An 18592-nucleotide genomic window follows, 5' to 3' on the forward strand; every position below is an offset into this window, starting at 1 on the left:
AGTTAATATGGTATTAATATAATAATAATAATAATAATAATAATAATAATAATAATAATAATAATAATAATAATAATAATAATAATAATAATAAAGCTTTATTTGTATAGCACCTTTCATACACAGAATGCAGCTCAAAGTGCTTTACATTTGAAACATGTAACACAATAATAGTCAGTCAGTCATTATCAATCACTTTTTCTTTGCTGTTTATGTTATACTCAGCAACATATCAAAATATAGAAAATGGCGTCATAAGACTGGCAGCCTTAACCCTCTTACCCCCACAAGCACGCCATATGGCAACTGTGGCAAGGAAAAACTCCCATATTCCAGGAAGAAACCTTGAGCAGAACCTGACTTAATAGGGGAGCCCATCCGCTTCTGGCTGGCTAAGCCCTCAATAGTAGCAGATGTAGAATAATCTGAAAATGTAGTCTACAGGATAAGATGAGTTAACTAAAAGCTTTCCTGTACAGGTATGTTTTCAGATCTTTTAAAATATTTACTGAACTTCGCCTGCTTGATGTACAGAGGCAGGGTGTTCCATAGTTTGGGGGCATAATGGATAAGCGCAGCTTCTCCACTTTGTTTGTGGAGCACTTTGGAGTGCGATTAAAAGATTAGAATTGGATGATCTAAGTTTCCTTTGTGGTTGATAAGATATTAAAAGCTCAGAGATATATGAAGGTGCTATGCCATTCAGAGCTTTGTAAGTAATTAACATAACCTTAAAATCAATTCTATAGGAAATAGGAGCCAGTGCAGTTCAGCCAACACAGGGGTGATGTGTTCTCTCTTCTTAGTCTTAGTTAAAAAGTCTAGCCGCCAGAGAGTTCTGTATGAGTGCCAATTTCTTTAGATGTTTTTGGGGGAAGACCAGTGAAAAGTGCATTGCAGTAGTCTAACCTGCTAGTGATAAAGCGTGAATTAGCTTTTCTGCATCTTGTTGAGTTAAAGGGCACGCACTTTGGCAATGTTTCTCAAGTGGAAATAGGCTGTCTGAGTAACTTTACTGATATGGGGCTTAAAACTTAACTCTGCATCTAAGATGACACGAGGGCTTGTTACTTTTGGTTTGACCTGGTGTGCCAAGTTCCCCAGATTACTAAGAATAATATCTCGCTTTAGTTTTGGTCCAACCAAAGTACCTCTGTTTTGTCATCATTTAGTTTCAAAAAAGTTTTTGCTCATCCACTGATTAATGGAGGTTAGGCATGCAGTGAGGGAGCAAAGGCCATCTGGGTTAGTTGGCTCCACAGAAAGATACAATTGGGTATCATCTGCGTAGCTGTGGAAGTTTACATTATGCTGACTTATGGCGTTTCCCAATGGGAGCATATATAGAGAAAATAGCAGGGGACCAAGGCAGCTCCCCTGGGCCATTTTAAAAAGGCAAGTCATTTTTTCAGATACATGATCTCCTAGACTGATATAAAAATCTCTGCCAGTAATGTAGGTTTTGAAACCAGTTTAGAGCATTATCAGAGAGACCCACCCACTTTGCAAAGGCGGTGAATTAGGATGCTATGATCAATGGTGTCAAATGCAGCACTCAAATCCAGAAGAATAAGGATTGAGACTTTGTTTGAGTCGGTAGCTAGTCTGAGATCATTGACTATCTTTACTAGAGCCGTTTCTGTGCTGTGATTTGATCTAAAACCTGATTGGAATTTTTCAAGGATACTGTTTTCGTTGAGGAAGGTATTTAACTGATTGCAAACAACTTTTTCAAGTACTTTGCTCAAAAAGCGATAGATTTGATATAGGCCTGTAGTTGCTCAGATTGGTATGGTCAAGTTTTGACTTTTAAGTAAAGGTTTCACAACAGCGGTTTTAAAAGCAGTTGGAAATATACCTGTTTCTAATGAGGTATTTATTACCTTGAGAAAAAAGGGAGCTAAGCCTTCATATACTTTTTTGAGGAATGTAGTAGGGATTGGATCTAAAACACATGTTGAAGAGCCGGTTTGAGTTATAATTTTACCAAGCTCAGATTGAGTAATAGTGCTAAAGGACCTTAATTTTGGGGGGGCTGTTTTTGGGTGTACTATCAAACATATTACTTGTGTTACCAATAGCCTCCCTTATAGAAATGACTTTGTTTTTGAAGAAGTCTGCAAATTCTTCGCATCTTAGAGAGGATGCCTGACTGAGTGTGTCAAAAGGTGTTTGATGCAATAGCCTATCAATGGTAGAGAACAACACCCTAGAGTTTCTACTGTTTTCAGCAATTACCTTAGAGAAGTGGTTCCTCCTCTCATTCGAATAGCTCTATTATAATTTGCAATTTTTCTTTTAGAATGTACGGTGAACCTGTAACTTAGTTTTTCTCCATGTTCTCTCAGCTTTCCTACATGATCTTTTTAGATCATGGATATTTTCGTTCATCAAGGTGTCAGTTTGCTACAGGGCCTTTTTTAGTCTTTAAGGGTGCCACTCTGTCAAGCAGAGCGCCTAATTCACGATTAAGAGCCTCTACCATTTGATCAATGGGATGATGTAAAATATCTAAATTTATGGAGTCTATAAGAGCTATGAACTGCTGTTCTGCTCTAATGTCAAAGTCGCGATTTGATTGCAATTTCGGGATGAATTTTGGAGTATGTAGTACAATATTAAAAGATACACAATGATGATCAGACATATTTATATCATTTACTGATAAGTCTGTGACTTCTATCCCTCTGGAAATGACTAGATCGAGGGTGTTGCCAAGGTTGTGGGTGGGTCCTGTAACATGCTGCTTTAGCTCTAAACTGTCCAACACATTAAGGAACTTACTGGCTTTAGCATCAGTTGTCTTATTGACATGAATATTTGAATTAAGCCATTTACAATTATCCGATCATAGCTAGTGATGATGAGCGACATAAGTTCAGAAAACTGGTCGAGAAAGCCAGTCCATAGTTTAGGAGGTATAAGGTTAATAGAAGTACAACTGGGTCAGCCTTCAGAGTGAGGGCAATATACTCAAAGGAAGCGAATTCGCCAAAGTTGACTCGTGTGCAACTATATTTGTTTGAGAGAATGGAGGCAATTCCACCACCTCGTTTGCCTTGTCTAATTGAGTGGAAGAAATTATAATTTGGGGACAAGTCTCAACAAGAACAGCTTAAGCTGTCTGAAGTCAACCAGGTTTCAACAAGAAACAGAAAATCCAATTTTTTTCACTAATAAAATCATTGATTGCAAGGTTTTGGTAGTAAGTGCACCTATATTTAGTAAACCCATGTTAGCTGAAAATGCCTCTGGCTTTTGAGGGAATATGCTGAGGTATGGAAAGAATATTTGTTAGGTTTCTAGTTTTAAATTTGTCTTTTCTTTTTACTATCGTTGGGTAGAAATCAACGTTGGAATAGAACTATAAGCATAAGTCATGCTATTGCATGACACAGCTTGATCTATGGTAGTAGTATTGTATGTTACCCTGCAGAAAACATTCTCAGACCCATCCACATGTATAATGCCATTGAATCAATACCTGGGAGTGAATCTGTAATATTTTTCTACAGAATGTCAATGTCTCAGTGTGGGCTATGTTGTCAGAGAGTAGCCTGGCTCCATGTTGGTTTGGGTGGAGACCATCACGCTTCAGCATACTGGGCCTCTCCCAGAACAAGCCCCAGTTGTTGACATAGGGGATGCTTAGGGAAGCGCAGTAAGCGTTTGAGCCAGGTGTGGAGATCGAACAGTCTGGACCATCTCTCAGCACCTTTTCTGTAGGTAGGGGAGGCCCAGAGATGACAAAGCGTTTTCTGTGCCCATCAGAGTGGTGATGAGAGTTTTGTAGTTTTCCTGCAGTGCTACTGACTGCTTATCTCTGATGTCGTTAAATTGCCCTTAATGCGATGATGTTGTTGACCTTGGTGTGGCGGGCCAGGATGCTTGGGAGTTTCTGCTGGATGTCAAGGACCTTGGCACCAGGGAAGCAGTAGACCTTGGAGGGACAGCTACATGATGGGGGAATGCAGGAGTCTCTAACCATGGAACTACCCGATGACCAGGGTGGAGGTTGATGAGGTCGGGGAGGGGGGGAGGCGCCGACTTTGAGGAGGGACCAGGATGGTTGTCTCGGGGCTGGAGGGGCTCCTCATCCTCGGTCAGAATGGCATAGCGATTTTCCAGTCATTATAGGTTGGGCTGGGCCTGAGTGCGTCCGGACCGTCTGCGTGCTTGTGATGCTTGCTTCTACGCCATGGCTCAGGCTGGTGTGGAGTGGAGCTGGCCAGCAGAGCAGGCTTGGTTCTCAGCAGAGGCGGGGAGAGGCAACAGGGACAGAAGTTGCATTAGTGCATGGCATGGTTAAAGTATTGGAGGACAGAGTGAAATCAGGGCATCTGGCATTTGTATGTGTAAGAGAGGTAGCGTTACTACGGAGAGAAAGGTGTCGAGGAACTGTTCATCCTTCTCAATCTGATGGAGGGTCGCTATTCTGGCCGAGTTCCACTATCTTTTAGCTGAGAAGGGCGCATGAGTCGCAGCCTGGTGCACAGCTGAGGGGAGGCATGCGTGTGTGGCGGCGAGGGCACCGCCCGGTGTCAACTGTTTTTAAGCGTTTGTTTGCTAGTTGGCTAGCAACAGCGATATCGTGCAGTTCCTTGATAACTTCGAACACAGGTAGCGGGTAAGTAATCTGAGAAGATCTCACTTTTATATTGAGTCACTAGTTTTGAGAGCGTTAGAAGGAATTTGATGCTTTCTTCTTCCAGATATCGTTTCCTTGGCCGGTATTATTTGCAGCCCTTGATACTGGCTTGCGTTTGCGTTAACGTTTGACAGAAAAGTTTGGCGATCAAGGTTATAGAGTCCGATAATCAAAGCCTCGAGCAACAACAGTTTATGCAAGAGTTTGTTCACGAGATATAATGGTAGCCAGTAAATCCGTAGAAAGTAGATGGTAACAAGGAGATTTAAGATAGATAAGTTTGGAAGTTTAGGTAGTTACATACGAACCGCGCCGACCCGGAACGAGTATCAATATGGTTTTGTTTCTTTTAACTTGCATAAAACACTGTCCTGCGGCTTGTACACAATGTGGCTAGTACACAGGAAATGACTGTAGTGTGAGGAGCTGAGGTGAGTGTCACCTGGTTCCCTGTAGGTGTTGAACATGGCGGAGATCCAGACGCGTCTGGCCTACGTGTGCTGCGTGCGTCAGCTGGAGTCGGTGAAGAGCAGCGAGTACTGCGAGTACATCCGGCCGCCCATCGACCCTTCTGACACGCTGGAGTTCCCAAGCTGAGATCGGTGAGATCACTCCCTCTGAGTCCCTCTCTCCCCACTCCCTCTCTCTCTCTCTCTCTCTCTCTCTGGTTCTGTTCATCCAGGGCCTGTCTGTGTGTCTGCAGGACGTGGGCTACCAGCACGGTAAGACGGTGTTCAGCGTGTGGGAGCGCAGTGGCGTGGTGGAGACCATGCTCAAGGACTGGCACCAGGAGGAGTTCCACAAGACCCAGAACAGCAATGTGAGTGCCGCCGCCAGCACACTCCTCCACTGGAGCCCCCTCCCACTAGCAAGGGCTCCGCTTTTCCAGCGGAGTTACAGTATGCATCTGAAACGCTGCATGACACAGTTATTCTAATGAAATGTACCGTCATGCTTTCAAGAATTATCACAACAATTATAAAGGCCAATTGATATTCCAGGCGACAAGTGTCACTTGATAAAAACAAATTGCTGCTTCAAATGTAAGCGACAAGGTCTGTGATACCCCAGCATACAGAAATTGTGTCGCTTTTACATCATATTTTGTCGCCCAGACTATTCATTGGTCTTGAGGAGCCAGTGTGATTAGTGAACCTGATATGGCAGCTTCCTCAACAAACAAACTGCTTTTAAAGTTTTTCTTCCATACAGGCAACAGACTCGTACATGTTTCTATGCTGTGAGTTGTTGCTGTGGTCAATATAGTTTCTGTTTATATGAATACTTGTGTCCCAGGCACACACCTGTCCCAATGCATCCTTCACTGATCTGGCCGAGATCGTGTCGCGGATAGAGCCGGCCAGCAAGCAGTCTGCCCTAGAAGGTAAGCGCAGGACAGGGCTTCTCACCTGGGACATGCTGATTTTCAGTGTCATTTCAAAAGCCCCAGTTCTTCTGCTCCATTAGATTGCAGTGTTCTCATTCCACTCAATCCCCCAACACACATACACATGCATACACACACACTCTCTCACACACACATAAACACACTCACACACCTGCATTCTTCTTTTTAAACAGCGGATGAATCGGAGTACCAAACTGACTATGATGAGGACACGATGCTCTCCGACTTTGACTTTAGCGAACACACCGAGGACGAGACAGCCGACACGGGAGACACGGTAAGGCCCCTAGTGGACACCCATGCTGTCTGCTGGACAGAGCTTGAAGGAGGACATTAGATAGAGAGCTAGACCCCTCAGCCAAAGCCAGCCACACACACACACACACACACACACACACTCATGCACATATTGCATTATTTTTTTTAGTATTAGTTTGTTTGTTTTCAAAAACATTGTGTTGTTCAGCATGTTGTTTTTAATCGGGAAAGTGTCATGCTCTTGAAACTGAGTGTAAATTGGATGCATGCTACCCATGCTCTAATCTCCATAGCGTATTACCCTCTCTAAACTAGAGAAAATGGGCCCTAATTTCCCTAATTGATACAGAACACTGTGGAGGGAGAGTTATAAAAGCCGGGGTGTGTGTGTGTGTGTGTGTCTGTGTGTCTGTGTGTCTCTCTCTCTCTCTCTCTCTCTCTCTGTGTGTCAGGATGAAGATGTGGGGATTAGACTCCGGCGTCACCAGATGGCGAACTCCACCTCCTCCTCGCCGTTCTTAGCATCATGAGATGTCGCCACTGTCCCTACACTAAAGACTCCACTCCATGATGACGATGAATGTGCAAACTCTGCTGTCATTAGTGATGCATAAAGTAGCCTAGTTCCCAGTGCAATAATTCATGTTAATGAATTTGTTTTCTTTAATGTGTATTTTATACCTAACTCAAAGGTCTTTTCTAGTGCAACAGTTGTGGAATATGTGCCTGGACAGAGGTTGGATCCATGTAATTAGTTCTGGGCAGGCATAAAGACTTATCCTGGTCAGATAATCAGTCTGCTGACACAGTCAAAAAGTGACTGAAAGTTGGTAACACGCAAAGTTGGTCAAATGATTTGAGGTACTACCTCGTTAATATTAGAGAGAAAAATGGGATCTTGATAATGAAATATGATCTGTTTTTCATGGCACTATACCTTTTGGATTCAATTGAAGTGAAATTTGAATATCTGCTGGTCACAGTATGTTAGTACAGTCTGAGTATTTCATATGTGAATTGTATACAAGTTGGTCTCAAACTTTCAAATGCACTACAAGTTACCTCTATATGCCAAGTTTGGGCATTTTTAGGTGTTTGGATAGTTACTTTTGTTTGTTGGTTAATAGTTTTGACATTATATGCAGTATAAACTGTACCTAATATAATGACTAATATCAATGCAATATGTCAGCATTTTGGTGCTGAAACTACTGTGATATTTGACAGCTGCTGTTTGTAATGTGTGAAAGCAGGGCAAAGATTCAAAAAGGGAAAGATGCCTCTAGTGCTGTTTATTGTTTTATGGTGACTTTAAGGTTTGAACAAATCGTTTTACCTAGTTTTGTTGTTGTTATTGTGTTGTTTTGATTGTCACACAGAAGCCATATGAATTCTGAACTGAATGAGTCATTGCATAAGCTAATCATTTTTAGCCAGGGTATTATTATAGTTTGTTTGGAATGAGTGTGTGGTTGCGGCAATGTATTTTAATTAACATTTTCATTTTCGAAATGTCAGAACGTCCATGTTTTGTCAGAGCGTTAGAGATTGCGTTCTGTTATTTTATGACGTGTGGTAGTCGTGGTTACACTGTTAAATTTGATAATCACGAAAAAATGGATTGTTTTTCGGACGACATGGGTTCAGCAGACATGGAGAATCTAAAGGGGCTCTCGCTGCGAGACCAGAGACTTCGTATTGAACAACTAGGTAAAATACCGCTTACAGCAGGATCAGTGCCGCTACAATTTGTTTATGTGAATACTGAAATGGCTTTTGTGGGACTGTAATAGGTTTAAAAGAAAACAAACGTGTTATGATAATGCTCCACATTTTGCATATAGACTAGTTGGACATTTTCAGGTTTCAAATATTTGTTGTTGATTGCATCCCACATCAGACCTTTCCCTCAACATCAATAGTGCAGTGGTCTAAAAATCTCAGAAACTAGGCTATGGTTGATAAAGGCCTAGTTGGCCTCTCACAACTGAACATTCCATATCACCTCAATAGAGAAATTGAACCAGTCCGAATACAATGCCGCAAGGGACATCTTGGAAAATGAGCAAAAACCCCCCTGCGCTGCTAAGATATTGGCCAATTATCTGCCCAACACAAGGCCGGGCCTCCAGGTAACGTCAAAGTAGTCCCCTCTTTATAACAACAGTATGATCATAACGGTTTAGCTGTGTGCTAACTAGTAGCCTATAAGTTGGAAGTCTGTTCACCTCATTTATGAAGAAATGTGTATGTGTATACCCAACCCAAGAACATCGTGGAGAAGCAACAGCGTCAATTGTGCACCCTGATTGAGCAGCACAATGGCTTGCAGTACACACTTCGGCTGAGAAAATCCCAACTGCTGCAGATGGAGCAGACCATGGACAGTCTAGAGCTGGACAACAATCCTGATGGTGATGAGCGACATTATGATCAGGCAAGACGATACGGTCCTGTTAATGACACCGAAAAACAAGTTCAGTTCAAGGATACAAGGAAGTTTATTGTCACATGCATATAGTTACTGGAAGTAAGAAGGCTCAGCTCAGGCTTATAATGACGGATGTGATTTGTTGCTCTAGGTTCAGTGAGCTTTTGGCCAAGTGGCTTTTGTGGTGATGTGCACATTTGGCATTTTGCTTTTGAAAAAAACTGATGGCGACAGATGGCCCTTGCAGTAAGAATGAAATAAAACGCAACATCCCTGTATCTCTGTCTAGCTATCGGTCTGTATATTTCCATATTTGTATGCAGCATGTTCGGCAGCTGGAAAACTGCCTTGAGAAAATGAGTATCAAGATCACTGAGGCAGCAAATATCCACAACACATACCTTCAAGTGCAAGAGCACCTACACCGAGTATGTATAAGTCTCTCTCTCTCTCTCTGTTTCACACACACACACACACTTCAATGCCATCATAATTTGCAAAGTCACTTGTCATAAGAAAATAACATGCAGTTAAAAGTGTATGTTCTGGTGCTTGTACTTAAACCCTCTGATCTGGTCTCTCCTCAGGAGGTGAGGGAGATGCCCCACGTCTTAGAGAAACTGCAGTCCACTGTGATCTGTGGCCAGACGGAGCTCAGTAAAGTGGCCCAGATGTCCCAGGCAGCCGTAGCTGCAGTGGAGAGCACTAAGGTTGGATCTCACTCCCGCGGACTGGCCAATTTGAATCTAAATAAGTCCACATGAATTCATTTTTAAATGCATTCCTGAGTTGGATTCAATTTCCCTGCACAGTATTTGATAAGGGAACTGAATTTGAATGCTCTTGAATGCCTAGATTGAATTTCGCATTGAGACTGAATGCGATTGAACTTTGAAGGGCCCTTTGTTCTCTGCATGGAGAAGCAATAAGAGCAGTCCTTGTCTGCTCCTGCTGGGTGTAATGCCTCTGTGCGGCCTGTAGGGGATGCTGGTCCAGCTGGAGAGACAGCTGATGATGGAGCATTGGGAAATAGAGAAGCAGCTGAACAACAAGCTGCTGGAGAAAGAGAGGGAGGTGGAGGCGCGGATGGACCGGGAGAAGGACACGGACAGGCGCATCAGCCGTGGTCCACAGAAACTGAAGGAACAGGTGAACATAGAGAGAGACAGAGAGAGAGATGTCCTTCCTCACAGAGTCGTTCTATTTCATTTTGAAAATGTCTCCTTCGTCACTGAAATGAGAATTTTGTTGTTAATGTCACAGAGGAAGTCAGTCGTACCCAAAGATGGTCTCACTGACATCACTGAGCCTACTGTCGCGCGAGGTATTTCATAGCACTGTTAGCCAGTACATGTTTTTAAAGCAACTCAATACATGTTACCTTTGGATTGATCGTTGTATGTATCTTTCAGTGGCCCATCAGTCGGCTACTCAGCCCAATGCACAGCAGTCCACTGTGAAGATAGTTAAAGACATGGATGACCTAAAGGAGGCCCTCAGCTGTACTGAACTGCAGGTAGTGTTTGTGTGTGTGTGTGTGTGTGCTTGTGTAGTGTTTGTGTGTGTGTGTGTGTGTGTGCCCAACCAAACAGCAAACAAAACTCCACATGCGATTAAACTACTCTCACATTTGTCAGATTGTAGCTTCAGTTTCATTTGAGAAGGGAAGGGGGTTCGGGGCTGCTCTAAACGAGCTGCGTGTGAGAGCCCTGAGTCCTGTGTGTCCCCAGGAGCTGGAGGGCCGGCTGGTGTCCCAGAGGGCCACGCGCCAGCAGCTGCACACCCAGATGACACAGTGTGAGGAGCTGCTGGCCCAGCAGCAGGAGGCCCTGGTGGCACTGGAGCTGCAGTACGCCCAGAGCAAGTTCAACCCTGGGCCCAGCAGCGAAAGGTGAGAGTCAGATCAATAATACAATAATGGTAAACAAACAATAGCATGGTAAACAAACAATAGCATGGTAAACTGATAGTATGGTAAGGACTGTTGAATACATGGTTTACATGTAAATGGAAAGCAGGTTTGAAGTTACTTGCATACTGTACTTGCGTTACGTATACAAGGAATTTGGTCTCTGCATTTATCCCATCCGTGAATTAGTGAACACACAGTGAGGTAAAGCACACACTAACCGGAAGCAGTGAGCTGCCTTGCTACAGCGGTGCTCGGGGAGCAGTGAGGGGTTAGGTGCCTTGCTCAAGGGCTCTTCAGCCATTCCTACTGGTCAGGGATCGAATCGGCAACCCTTCAGTTCCAAGCCCGAAGCCCTAACCAGTAGGCCACAACCCTGCCCTGAATTTATACTGTCCTCAATCATACCATTTATACCGGTCCTCAGTCATATAATTTATACCTGTCCTTAATCAGAACTTGTATACCTGTCCTCATATCATACAATTTATACTGTACCTGTCCTCAATCAGATCATGTATACCTGTCCTCATATCATATAATTTATACCTGTCCTCAATCAGAACTTGTATACCTGTCCTCAGTCATATAATTTATACTGTACCTGTCCTCAATCAGAACTTGTATACCTGTCCTTATATCATACAATTTATACTGTACCTGTCCTCAATCAGATCATGTATACCTGTCCTCATATCATATCATTTATACCTGTCCTCAATCAGAACTTGTATACCTGTCCTCAGTCAGATCATTTCAGATCATCAAAGATGTCTCATCAGACTCCAGTTCATTGCCCCCTGAAACTTAACAAGCTCAATAACAAATCAGCCGCACTCAGGATCTTTCTGCCGTCACTGCTAACCCAGACGCTGCAGTCTCCATGCTGTTATGCCCCTGAGTCAAGCAAATCAGCAGCGCTGAGTCTCCATGCTGTTATGCCCCTGAATCCAGCAAATCAGCAGCACTCAGTCTCCATGCTGTTGTGCTCTGATCATATTCTGCTGCTTCACTCCTCCCAGCAGCTGATTAAATTTCAGAGTAAACGAGCGTTTCTGGTCGTGGCTGTCGATCTGCTGCACTGTGGTAATTGTTCGGTGTCAGTGGGAGTTGTGATGGTGGCCTCCATGATTTACTCTGTAAATGGCAAAGCAAGCCACTGACCTCACTCTTCCCCGTCCGTGGGGGATTCTCACAGCTTTGATTAAACACGGCTTTGTCAATTTGCCACTGGGAGGCAAATTTTTACACAGTGATATACACAGCACCCCGACACCCCACCACCACCACACACACACACACACACACACATTCACCCTTCTCTGTTCGCCTCACCAGCCTGTCTAACTGCAGTCACTATGATGATTGATGCTTTTCTTGATTCATATTGAGATGCCTTCTCCCATCACCACCACTACCACCCATAAGCACTTCTGTCATTCTCTCTCTCTCTCTGTCTCTCTCTCACACACGCACACACACACACTCACACACACCTCATTTCCAGGAGGCTGAAGGATTAAGTATCCCTTTGACGACATATTCACCATCGGTCGAAGCATCTCCACTGGAGGCCTTAATCTTATTAGACATATGTGTCTCGCCGGGGACTTCTTGCACCCCACCCTCCCCTCTCTGGAGTCTGCCGACTGAAGTGTGGTGCAGTGACATGCAGAATTACAAGTTGCCAGGCGTTCTGGGAGTGCTAAAATGGAGTCATTAAAGAGCATGATGGCTCAGAGCTACTGAATAGAGAAAGGCTTTACAAACACATTGTAAGGGGTGAGCAGTTTTTACTGGGGATATAAAAAGAACACAGGGGATTTAAGCAGTTGGAGAAAAGCTGGCTGTTTATCTCTGTCTCGGTCTGTCTGTTCTTTCATGTATACATTGACCCATCTGAGGTACTGTGTGAGCATTAAATGAGGATGATGAGGATGATTACAAAAGTCTGAGAAAAGCCAGCTGTTTGTAATACATGTATTTCAGTCCTCCTGTCTGTCTATTTGTCTGTATGTCTGTCTGTGTGTCTGTCTATTTGTCTTTCTGTCTGTTGACCTTTTTCTAAAACTGATAATTCCGGTCCTTGATTGTGATTGGCTAAATCACGTTCGATGCCGTTGTAAAATGCAGCATAGACATACAGCTTGACCGCATTTCGTTCTATATTACTGCGCTACCATAACTTGATACAAAAATTAAAGTAGCAGCGTCTTGACGTTGCTTGGCAACCATTCAGATAGAGGAAAATATATTTCTTGGCGGAAGAATGATTATCTAGGAATAACTTGTTATATTTCTAGTTGCTGTGCCTTTACTTTATGAAACTTTGCCAGGTATTTATAGTAACAGTCTGTAGGTTACACTGATTCTACAACAGCTAAGAGGGGTTTTAGGCACTCCACTAGCGCGTCGTGCCTAACAAAGCCCCTCAGCTGTTGTAGAATCAGTAACCTACGACCTCTCGGGGCTTATTGTTTAAATCTATCTTTGTATCTGTTCATACATACAGTACATCCATCCTACTGTATGTGCTGCTATCACTCTTATCAATATTAAGCTCCTGAGTGCACATTACTTATTCTCTCCCCCCTGGTTTGTGTGTGTGTGTGTATGTGCGTGCATGTGTGAGTGTGTTTGTGTGTTATGGTGTGTGATTGTGTGTGTGTGTGTGTGTGTGTGTGTGTGTGTGTGTGTGTGTGTGTGTGTGTGTGTGTGTGTGTGTAATGGTGTGTGTGTGTGTGTGTGTGTGTGTAATGGTGTGTGTGTGTGTGTGTGTGTGTGTGTGTGTGTGTGTGTGTGTGTGTGTGTGTGTGTGTGTGCGCGTGCGTCAGATTTGAGCAGATGCAGACGGAGCTGTGTGCAGAGCTGGAGTGGGAGACCCAGCGCTGCCAGGAGTGGGAGGTGCTCCTGGCCAAGGCCAGAGCCGTGATGCAGGGCGTGGAGCAGGGTGTCAACAACCTCCTCTACCGCATCACCTGCCTGCCCGCCACTAAGGTGGACAAGCACCTACTCCACTGACCATTAGTATTAGAGGCCAGGTGCTAAGGTCTCCGATTTACAGATGAGGAGTGCTTATTGATGTTTTGGACAACTTACTATAGATATCACCCATAGAGAAGAAATACTCTGTTCTGATTAGCTCGCAGGGTGGCTATCAATTCTGTATAATGGGACACCTATGGGGAAAAAAAAATTCCAAAGCAATGTTCATTTGAATGGTAACTATAAGCAGACTTTGCAATAATGGAATCATTTGTAAACGAGCTAACCGCCCACCATTATCACTGTCAGGACCTAAAAGATAGGGCCTACAACAAACTGAACAAGTCGGCTTCTTTTTAAACTGAAGCGCCGGTTTCTTTGGCCTGACTATTGCCTACTGTATATGCATAATGGCAGCTGGGGGATAAGCAGTAGGCTACAACAGTCTCAGAGATGAGCTACACCAGGCACGTAACTGAAACGTTCCGTTCGCGTTGCGTCTGCTGCAAGAATTAGCTTCCACTATAATCAATGGAAGTAGCTACCAAAGATTCTCCGCTCTAGAATCTTTGGTAGCTACACCAGACGTGATAGCGGCGCGTACGTTAAAAAAAAATAGACCATTCATCTAAAATGGACTTTACGCGTCGCGAACGGACCGCTTCAGTTACGTGCCTGGTGTAGCTTCGCTGTCACACGCTGCACATACATCATGGAGCTCTTTGCCTCCGCCTTGTCCATTAATTCCATATATCAGGACACCTTGGCAGCCATTATCCCTTACATAGTAGTTACACACTTATACCTTATACTTATACCTGCACAATATGAACAGACCAGGTGGCCCTATACTTGCCAGGGCTGAACAGAAACATTGGTGCTAAATCTGGATTTTCTGTATTTTTCAATACTTTTGTTATGTTTTCCATGAGCTGTTAAGTGTTGTTGTACCATGTTATGAGTGGGCTGGTGGAGAAAGGTTCATTGATTTTAGCCGCGGGCATTCTGGGAGGAATCTGACCAGGGGGCAGTCAGAGAGTCCCTCATCAGCCACACCTGTGTGCCCTTAAGCATGGCACCTCTCCAGCTGCCGCTCCTGCAGAGAGCTGCACTAGCCTGGAAAAGGCGGAGGTTAGCCAGGGCAGCCCAGTGCTGTGTGTGTGTGTGTGTGTGTGTGTGTGTGTGTGTGTGTGTGTGTGTGTGTGTGTGTGTGTGTGTGTGTACATGTGTGTTCTGTGCAGCAGGATGCCACTACAAACCTGGTTAAATAAATGTGAAAAGCCTTATTCTGACTTTTGACACACGTGACAAAGTCGTCCTCTCTGCTGTGCCGCAGGACGTGGCGGCGACCGAGGCTGGCCTGGACGCCGTGGAGAAGCTGCAGGAGATCGACAGCCGCCTGACCTCACTGCCGGACGTGGAGCTGGAGAAGAGCGAGGAAGGCGGCGCCAGCGACAAGGTGTCTGACTCCTCCTGTCCACTCCCGGTCCCTCTGTGAGGCCTGTCCACACACACACACACACACACACACTGGCCCTGGGATCGGCCCACACAGCAATGCTTGATACTGCTTGATGACACCTCTGCAACTTTTACTTTTACCTTCTGCACACCGACTTGCCATCCCGCTGGTCTTACGTAACCACAGTTTACCAGAATCGCAGCGTCTGGTTTGATCTCATCACTTTGACATCCAATTACCTACGCACCCCACCAAGAATTGACTAAACAAAACAGCCCAAGTCCTCTTAGGTTCTTCAATGTGAACATACAGACAAGCAACACATTTTGCTCTCTTTACTTTTTTGTTAAAAAAAACAAAAAAGAAGAGAAAGTTGCTTATTTACAACAACCTTTCATCGACTGAAATTGTGTGCATGGTAGCCTGTATTGTTGACATTGCTTCATTTCAGTGAGAGAAACTCACCTGTATTTAATGCACAGTTGGGCTCTGTCAACAAACTCACCTTTGAGCTCTCCTGCCCTGCAGCTGTGGACGTTCCTTGTCCAGAGCACCATGATGGAGCCGCGCAACTGCAAGCAAGCCAGCTGCCCTACCTACAACAGCAACTCAGAAGGTGTGTGTGTGTGTGTGTGTGTGTTTGTATGTGTGTGTGTTTGTATGTGTGTGTGTGCGTGCGTCCGTGTGGTGCATCTGCTGTGCCAGGAGTGCTTGGGCATCTTCTGTTACCTCTCCTCTTAACAGTATGTTCATTTGGCTCATGTCATTGACTCTTTACATAACAGATGTATATCACTGTTCAGAGAGCCCTTACCTCACTATAGTGCCATTCTCACTTAATTTTTTCCCCTTCATCTTTTGTTGCATAAATACTGAATAGTGCTAATTATCAAAAGTAAATACACTGTAGTCACTAAATCTGGTGAGGGACTATTATTTTGTTTGCTGGCTGCTATACATAAGAGGAAGAATTAGCTTTCAGAGCCTCCTGAGGAAGCCAGTAGAATGGCGGGTGGGAGGCTGGTGTGGGGATTCAGTGCGATCGTATCTCAGCATAAGGGCCATGTAATGCTTACATATTTAGATTGTCTGGGAGTGGTACACACAGCACACTCTTGTCCATGTGACTTTTGACACACACACACACACACACACACACAAGAGGGGTCATACACATTGTCTGCTCCAATAACGGCGTGCACGTGTCTCTCTCGGCCTCCCTTGCTCTTCTGTAGACACCTTCCAGTTCCGCAGTCAGGAAGATGACTACTCCCTTAGTCGCGATGAGATCAAGCGATGCAACAAGCAGCTTATTGAGGCCCACCAGCCCAATAAGAAAGCCAACAAGGGCCCCAAGAAGAGCTAAACGCTCAGGCCCACCCGGAGGGGTCGTGTGGAGGCATGGGAGAGTGTATCGCAAGAGTCCCAAGACAGCCAGAGGAGCTCTAGGTAAAGCCCAAAGAAAATAAACAGGCCAATGCTATCCGTTTACCTCTTTAGACTTCTGTTTTGTTGGTATCCTGTAGGGTGGGAGTTTATTTAGATGATGTTGATGTTTTTTGTTTGTATTTACATCAAGATAGGTGTGTGGAACCTTTAAGTGTCAGTGCTACCACTGAGTCCTCCACACAAAAACATCAGTAAGACATCCAGAGCAGAACTGTTGGAACAGGACTGTCTGTACAAACAAGCACCATATAACCTGACTGAGGTCAAAGATATTTCATAGATATGTGGTGTCGTGTTGTGTGGGGATGTTTGTGGTTGTTGTGGCAATATTCAGATCTTAAGGCAGGTAACATGTCAGTGCATATAAGACAAGGCAAAAAAGGCACTTGGAAACTGTGATCTGAAGAAATGAATGAAGAAATGAATGAAGTCTTTGTCTATGCTCTAAGAGCCTTCTTTGCGCTCCTCCCCATCACCATTTGGTGGCGACATTGAGCAGAGCAGGGTTGTGGGTTTCACCTGCCATTAGATCGGTTGACTAGGGCATCCGCTAACATGGCGCGCATGTGGTGCATGTGAATAGGATTGAGGCCACCCTGTGGAGGCTGCCTCATTAGCCGGCTTCAGACCGTCGAGCCAGGCCAGGCTAGGGTCATTTATAAGTAAGTATAAGTATATATACTCTTTTGATCCCGTGAGGGAAATTTGGTCTCTGCATGTATCCCAATCCATGAATTAGTGAAAGACACTCAGTGAGGTGAAGCACACACTAATCCCAGCGCAGTGAGCTGCCTGCAATAACAGCGGCGCTCGGGGAGCAGTGAGGGGTTAGGTGCCTTGCTCAAGGGCACTTCAGCTGTGCCTACTGGTCGGGGTTTGAACCGGCAACCCTCCGGTTACAAATCCGAAGCGCTAACCATTAGGCCACGGCTGCCCATTTGAGGGGCCACCTGGTGATAGTAGCCCAGGCTACAAGCCTCATGACCCTGAGACGTTTGTGTTCAGACTGTCAGGTTATTAGCCTTTCCGCATTACACCTCGACACGTCCTCGCTTGTGAAAACGTCACCAATACCACCCATTTTTACACAAGATGAGCAGAAAGTCACGTATCTCTTTCCTATACTGTATGCTATCAAAGTCAGTCACCTATTTCTGTCCTTTTACGTGTATGTCACTTAATAGCCTATTCATTTCTAGTCAAGTCAAGTCATTTTTATTTATAAAGCGCATTTAACATGTACTTAGTACAATCCAAAGCGCTCCACACACAAGACATTGACACATAAAGACAAACAATGCTGGACGGAGCGGCGTAGTCGCCAGCGTACCCGTGACATCAAGACAAACAAACAATTTACAAAATAACAAAAGACACAAGACAGGTGCCGGACAGAGCGGCGTAATCGCCAGCGTACAGTACCTGTGACATCACACCAAGACATAGGCTACACAAATAAACAGACAGACAAATAGACAGTGACAGTAAAGCAAGCCTGTCTTTACAAAGACAATAGGCTTACAGAACAAGACCAGACATAAAACATAAAACAAACGGACTCAGCGCTCATGCAGACAAAGATAAAGACAAACAAAAAAACACTCAATAAGTCCGCAGGCAGGTGATGATGCTTCGCCAGCAGTTTAGGCCTAGTCCACAAGTCCCCTTTCAGCCCGGTGAGCAGATCAGCCAGCAGATTAGGGGGCGGTGGCCCGTGGAGCAGCTCTCTCTTCTCTCCGGCATGGTGATTAAATTTTTTTTATAATTTTTATATATTTTTTAAGATTTCTATATAAACCAAGACGGTGGATTCCTAAAGAAAACGCAAGCACACACAACATATGTGTATCTAAGTGAGCTATGTACTATAAATGACATTTTACCGTGACTCGAAGAGCTCAAAACAGTGTTGTAAGGCTGTATGTACAAATCCGCTTGGAGCTCCAGTGGAATTTTAATTTCACGAAGATGTGCCTCGTGAGGGGCCACCCACCAGCCCAGCACCAAACTCCGAGCGCACAGTAAAGAAAATAGGCAGTAGA

The 18592-nt window shown here is 44.5% G+C and overlaps 3 protein-coding genes across 3 annotated transcripts in view; all 3 read left to right on the plus strand.

Moving 5' to 3' along the window:
* LOC125294125 (patatin-like phospholipase domain-containing protein 7) overlaps positions 1-5216 on the plus strand; it is a 29996-nt gene extending 24780 nt beyond the window's left edge. Inside the window, exon 32 of the mRNA XM_048242515.1 lies at positions 5105-5216. The gene's annotated coding sequence lies outside the window, so the exon portion shown is untranslated. The remainder of the gene's footprint in view (positions 1-5104) is intronic.
* Positions 5114-7653, plus strand: LOC125294552 (patatin-like phospholipase domain-containing protein 7). Its single transcript, XM_048243396.1, has 5 exons — positions 5114-5193; positions 5234-5468; positions 5945-6032; positions 6230-6333; positions 6767-7653. Exons 1-5 carry the CDS (start codon positions 5114-5116, stop codon positions 6842-6844), a joined length of 585 nt encoding a protein of 194 aa, XP_048099353.1. The 3' UTR covers positions 6845-7653.
* On the plus strand, positions 7649-16592 carry LOC125294126 (coiled-coil domain-containing protein 183-like). Its single transcript, XM_048242517.1, has 13 exons — positions 7649-8024; positions 8328-8446; positions 8584-8751; positions 9069-9173; positions 9333-9455; positions 9727-9894; positions 10009-10069; positions 10158-10261; positions 10476-10636; positions 13489-13651; positions 14976-15098; positions 15630-15717; positions 16337-16592. Exons 1-13 carry the CDS (start codon positions 7775-7777, stop codon positions 16465-16467), a joined length of 1764 nt encoding a protein of 587 aa, XP_048098474.1. The 5' UTR covers positions 7649-7774; the 3' UTR covers positions 16468-16592.
* Positions 16593-18592: the final 2000 nt, after the last annotated feature.

The sequence above is a fragment of the Alosa alosa genome, chromosome 5, assembly GCF_017589495.1.
Source record: "Alosa alosa isolate M-15738 ecotype Scorff River chromosome 5, AALO_Geno_1.1, whole genome shotgun sequence".
In the NCBI taxonomy this organism is placed as follows: domain Eukaryota; kingdom Metazoa; phylum Chordata; class Actinopteri; order Clupeiformes; family Clupeidae; genus Alosa; species Alosa alosa.

Coding starts and splice junctions, on each gene's coding strand:
- LOC125294552 (XM_048243396.1), top strand. CDS start 5,114: ATGGCGGAGATCCAGACGCGTCTGGCCTACGTGTGCTGCGTGCGTCAG. Junction 5,194..5,233: donor AAGAGCAGCGAGTACTGCGA/GTACATCCGGCC, acceptor GACACGCTGGAG/TTCCCAAGCTGAGATCGGTG. Junction 6,033..6,229: donor CAAGCAGTCTGCCCTAGAAG/GTAAGCGCAGGA, acceptor CTTTTTAAACAG/CGGATGAATCGGAGTACCAA.
- LOC125294126 (XM_048242517.1), top strand. CDS start 7,775: ATGAGTGTGTGGTTGCGGCAATGTATTTTAATTAACATTTTCATTTTC. Junction 10,637..13,488: donor CCTGGGCCCAGCAGCGAAAG/GTGAGAGTCAGA, acceptor CGCGTGCGTCAG/ATTTGAGCAGATGCAGACGG. Junction 15,099..15,629: donor AAGGCGGCGCCAGCGACAAG/GTGTCTGACTCC, acceptor CCTGCCCTGCAG/CTGTGGACGTTCCTTGTCCA.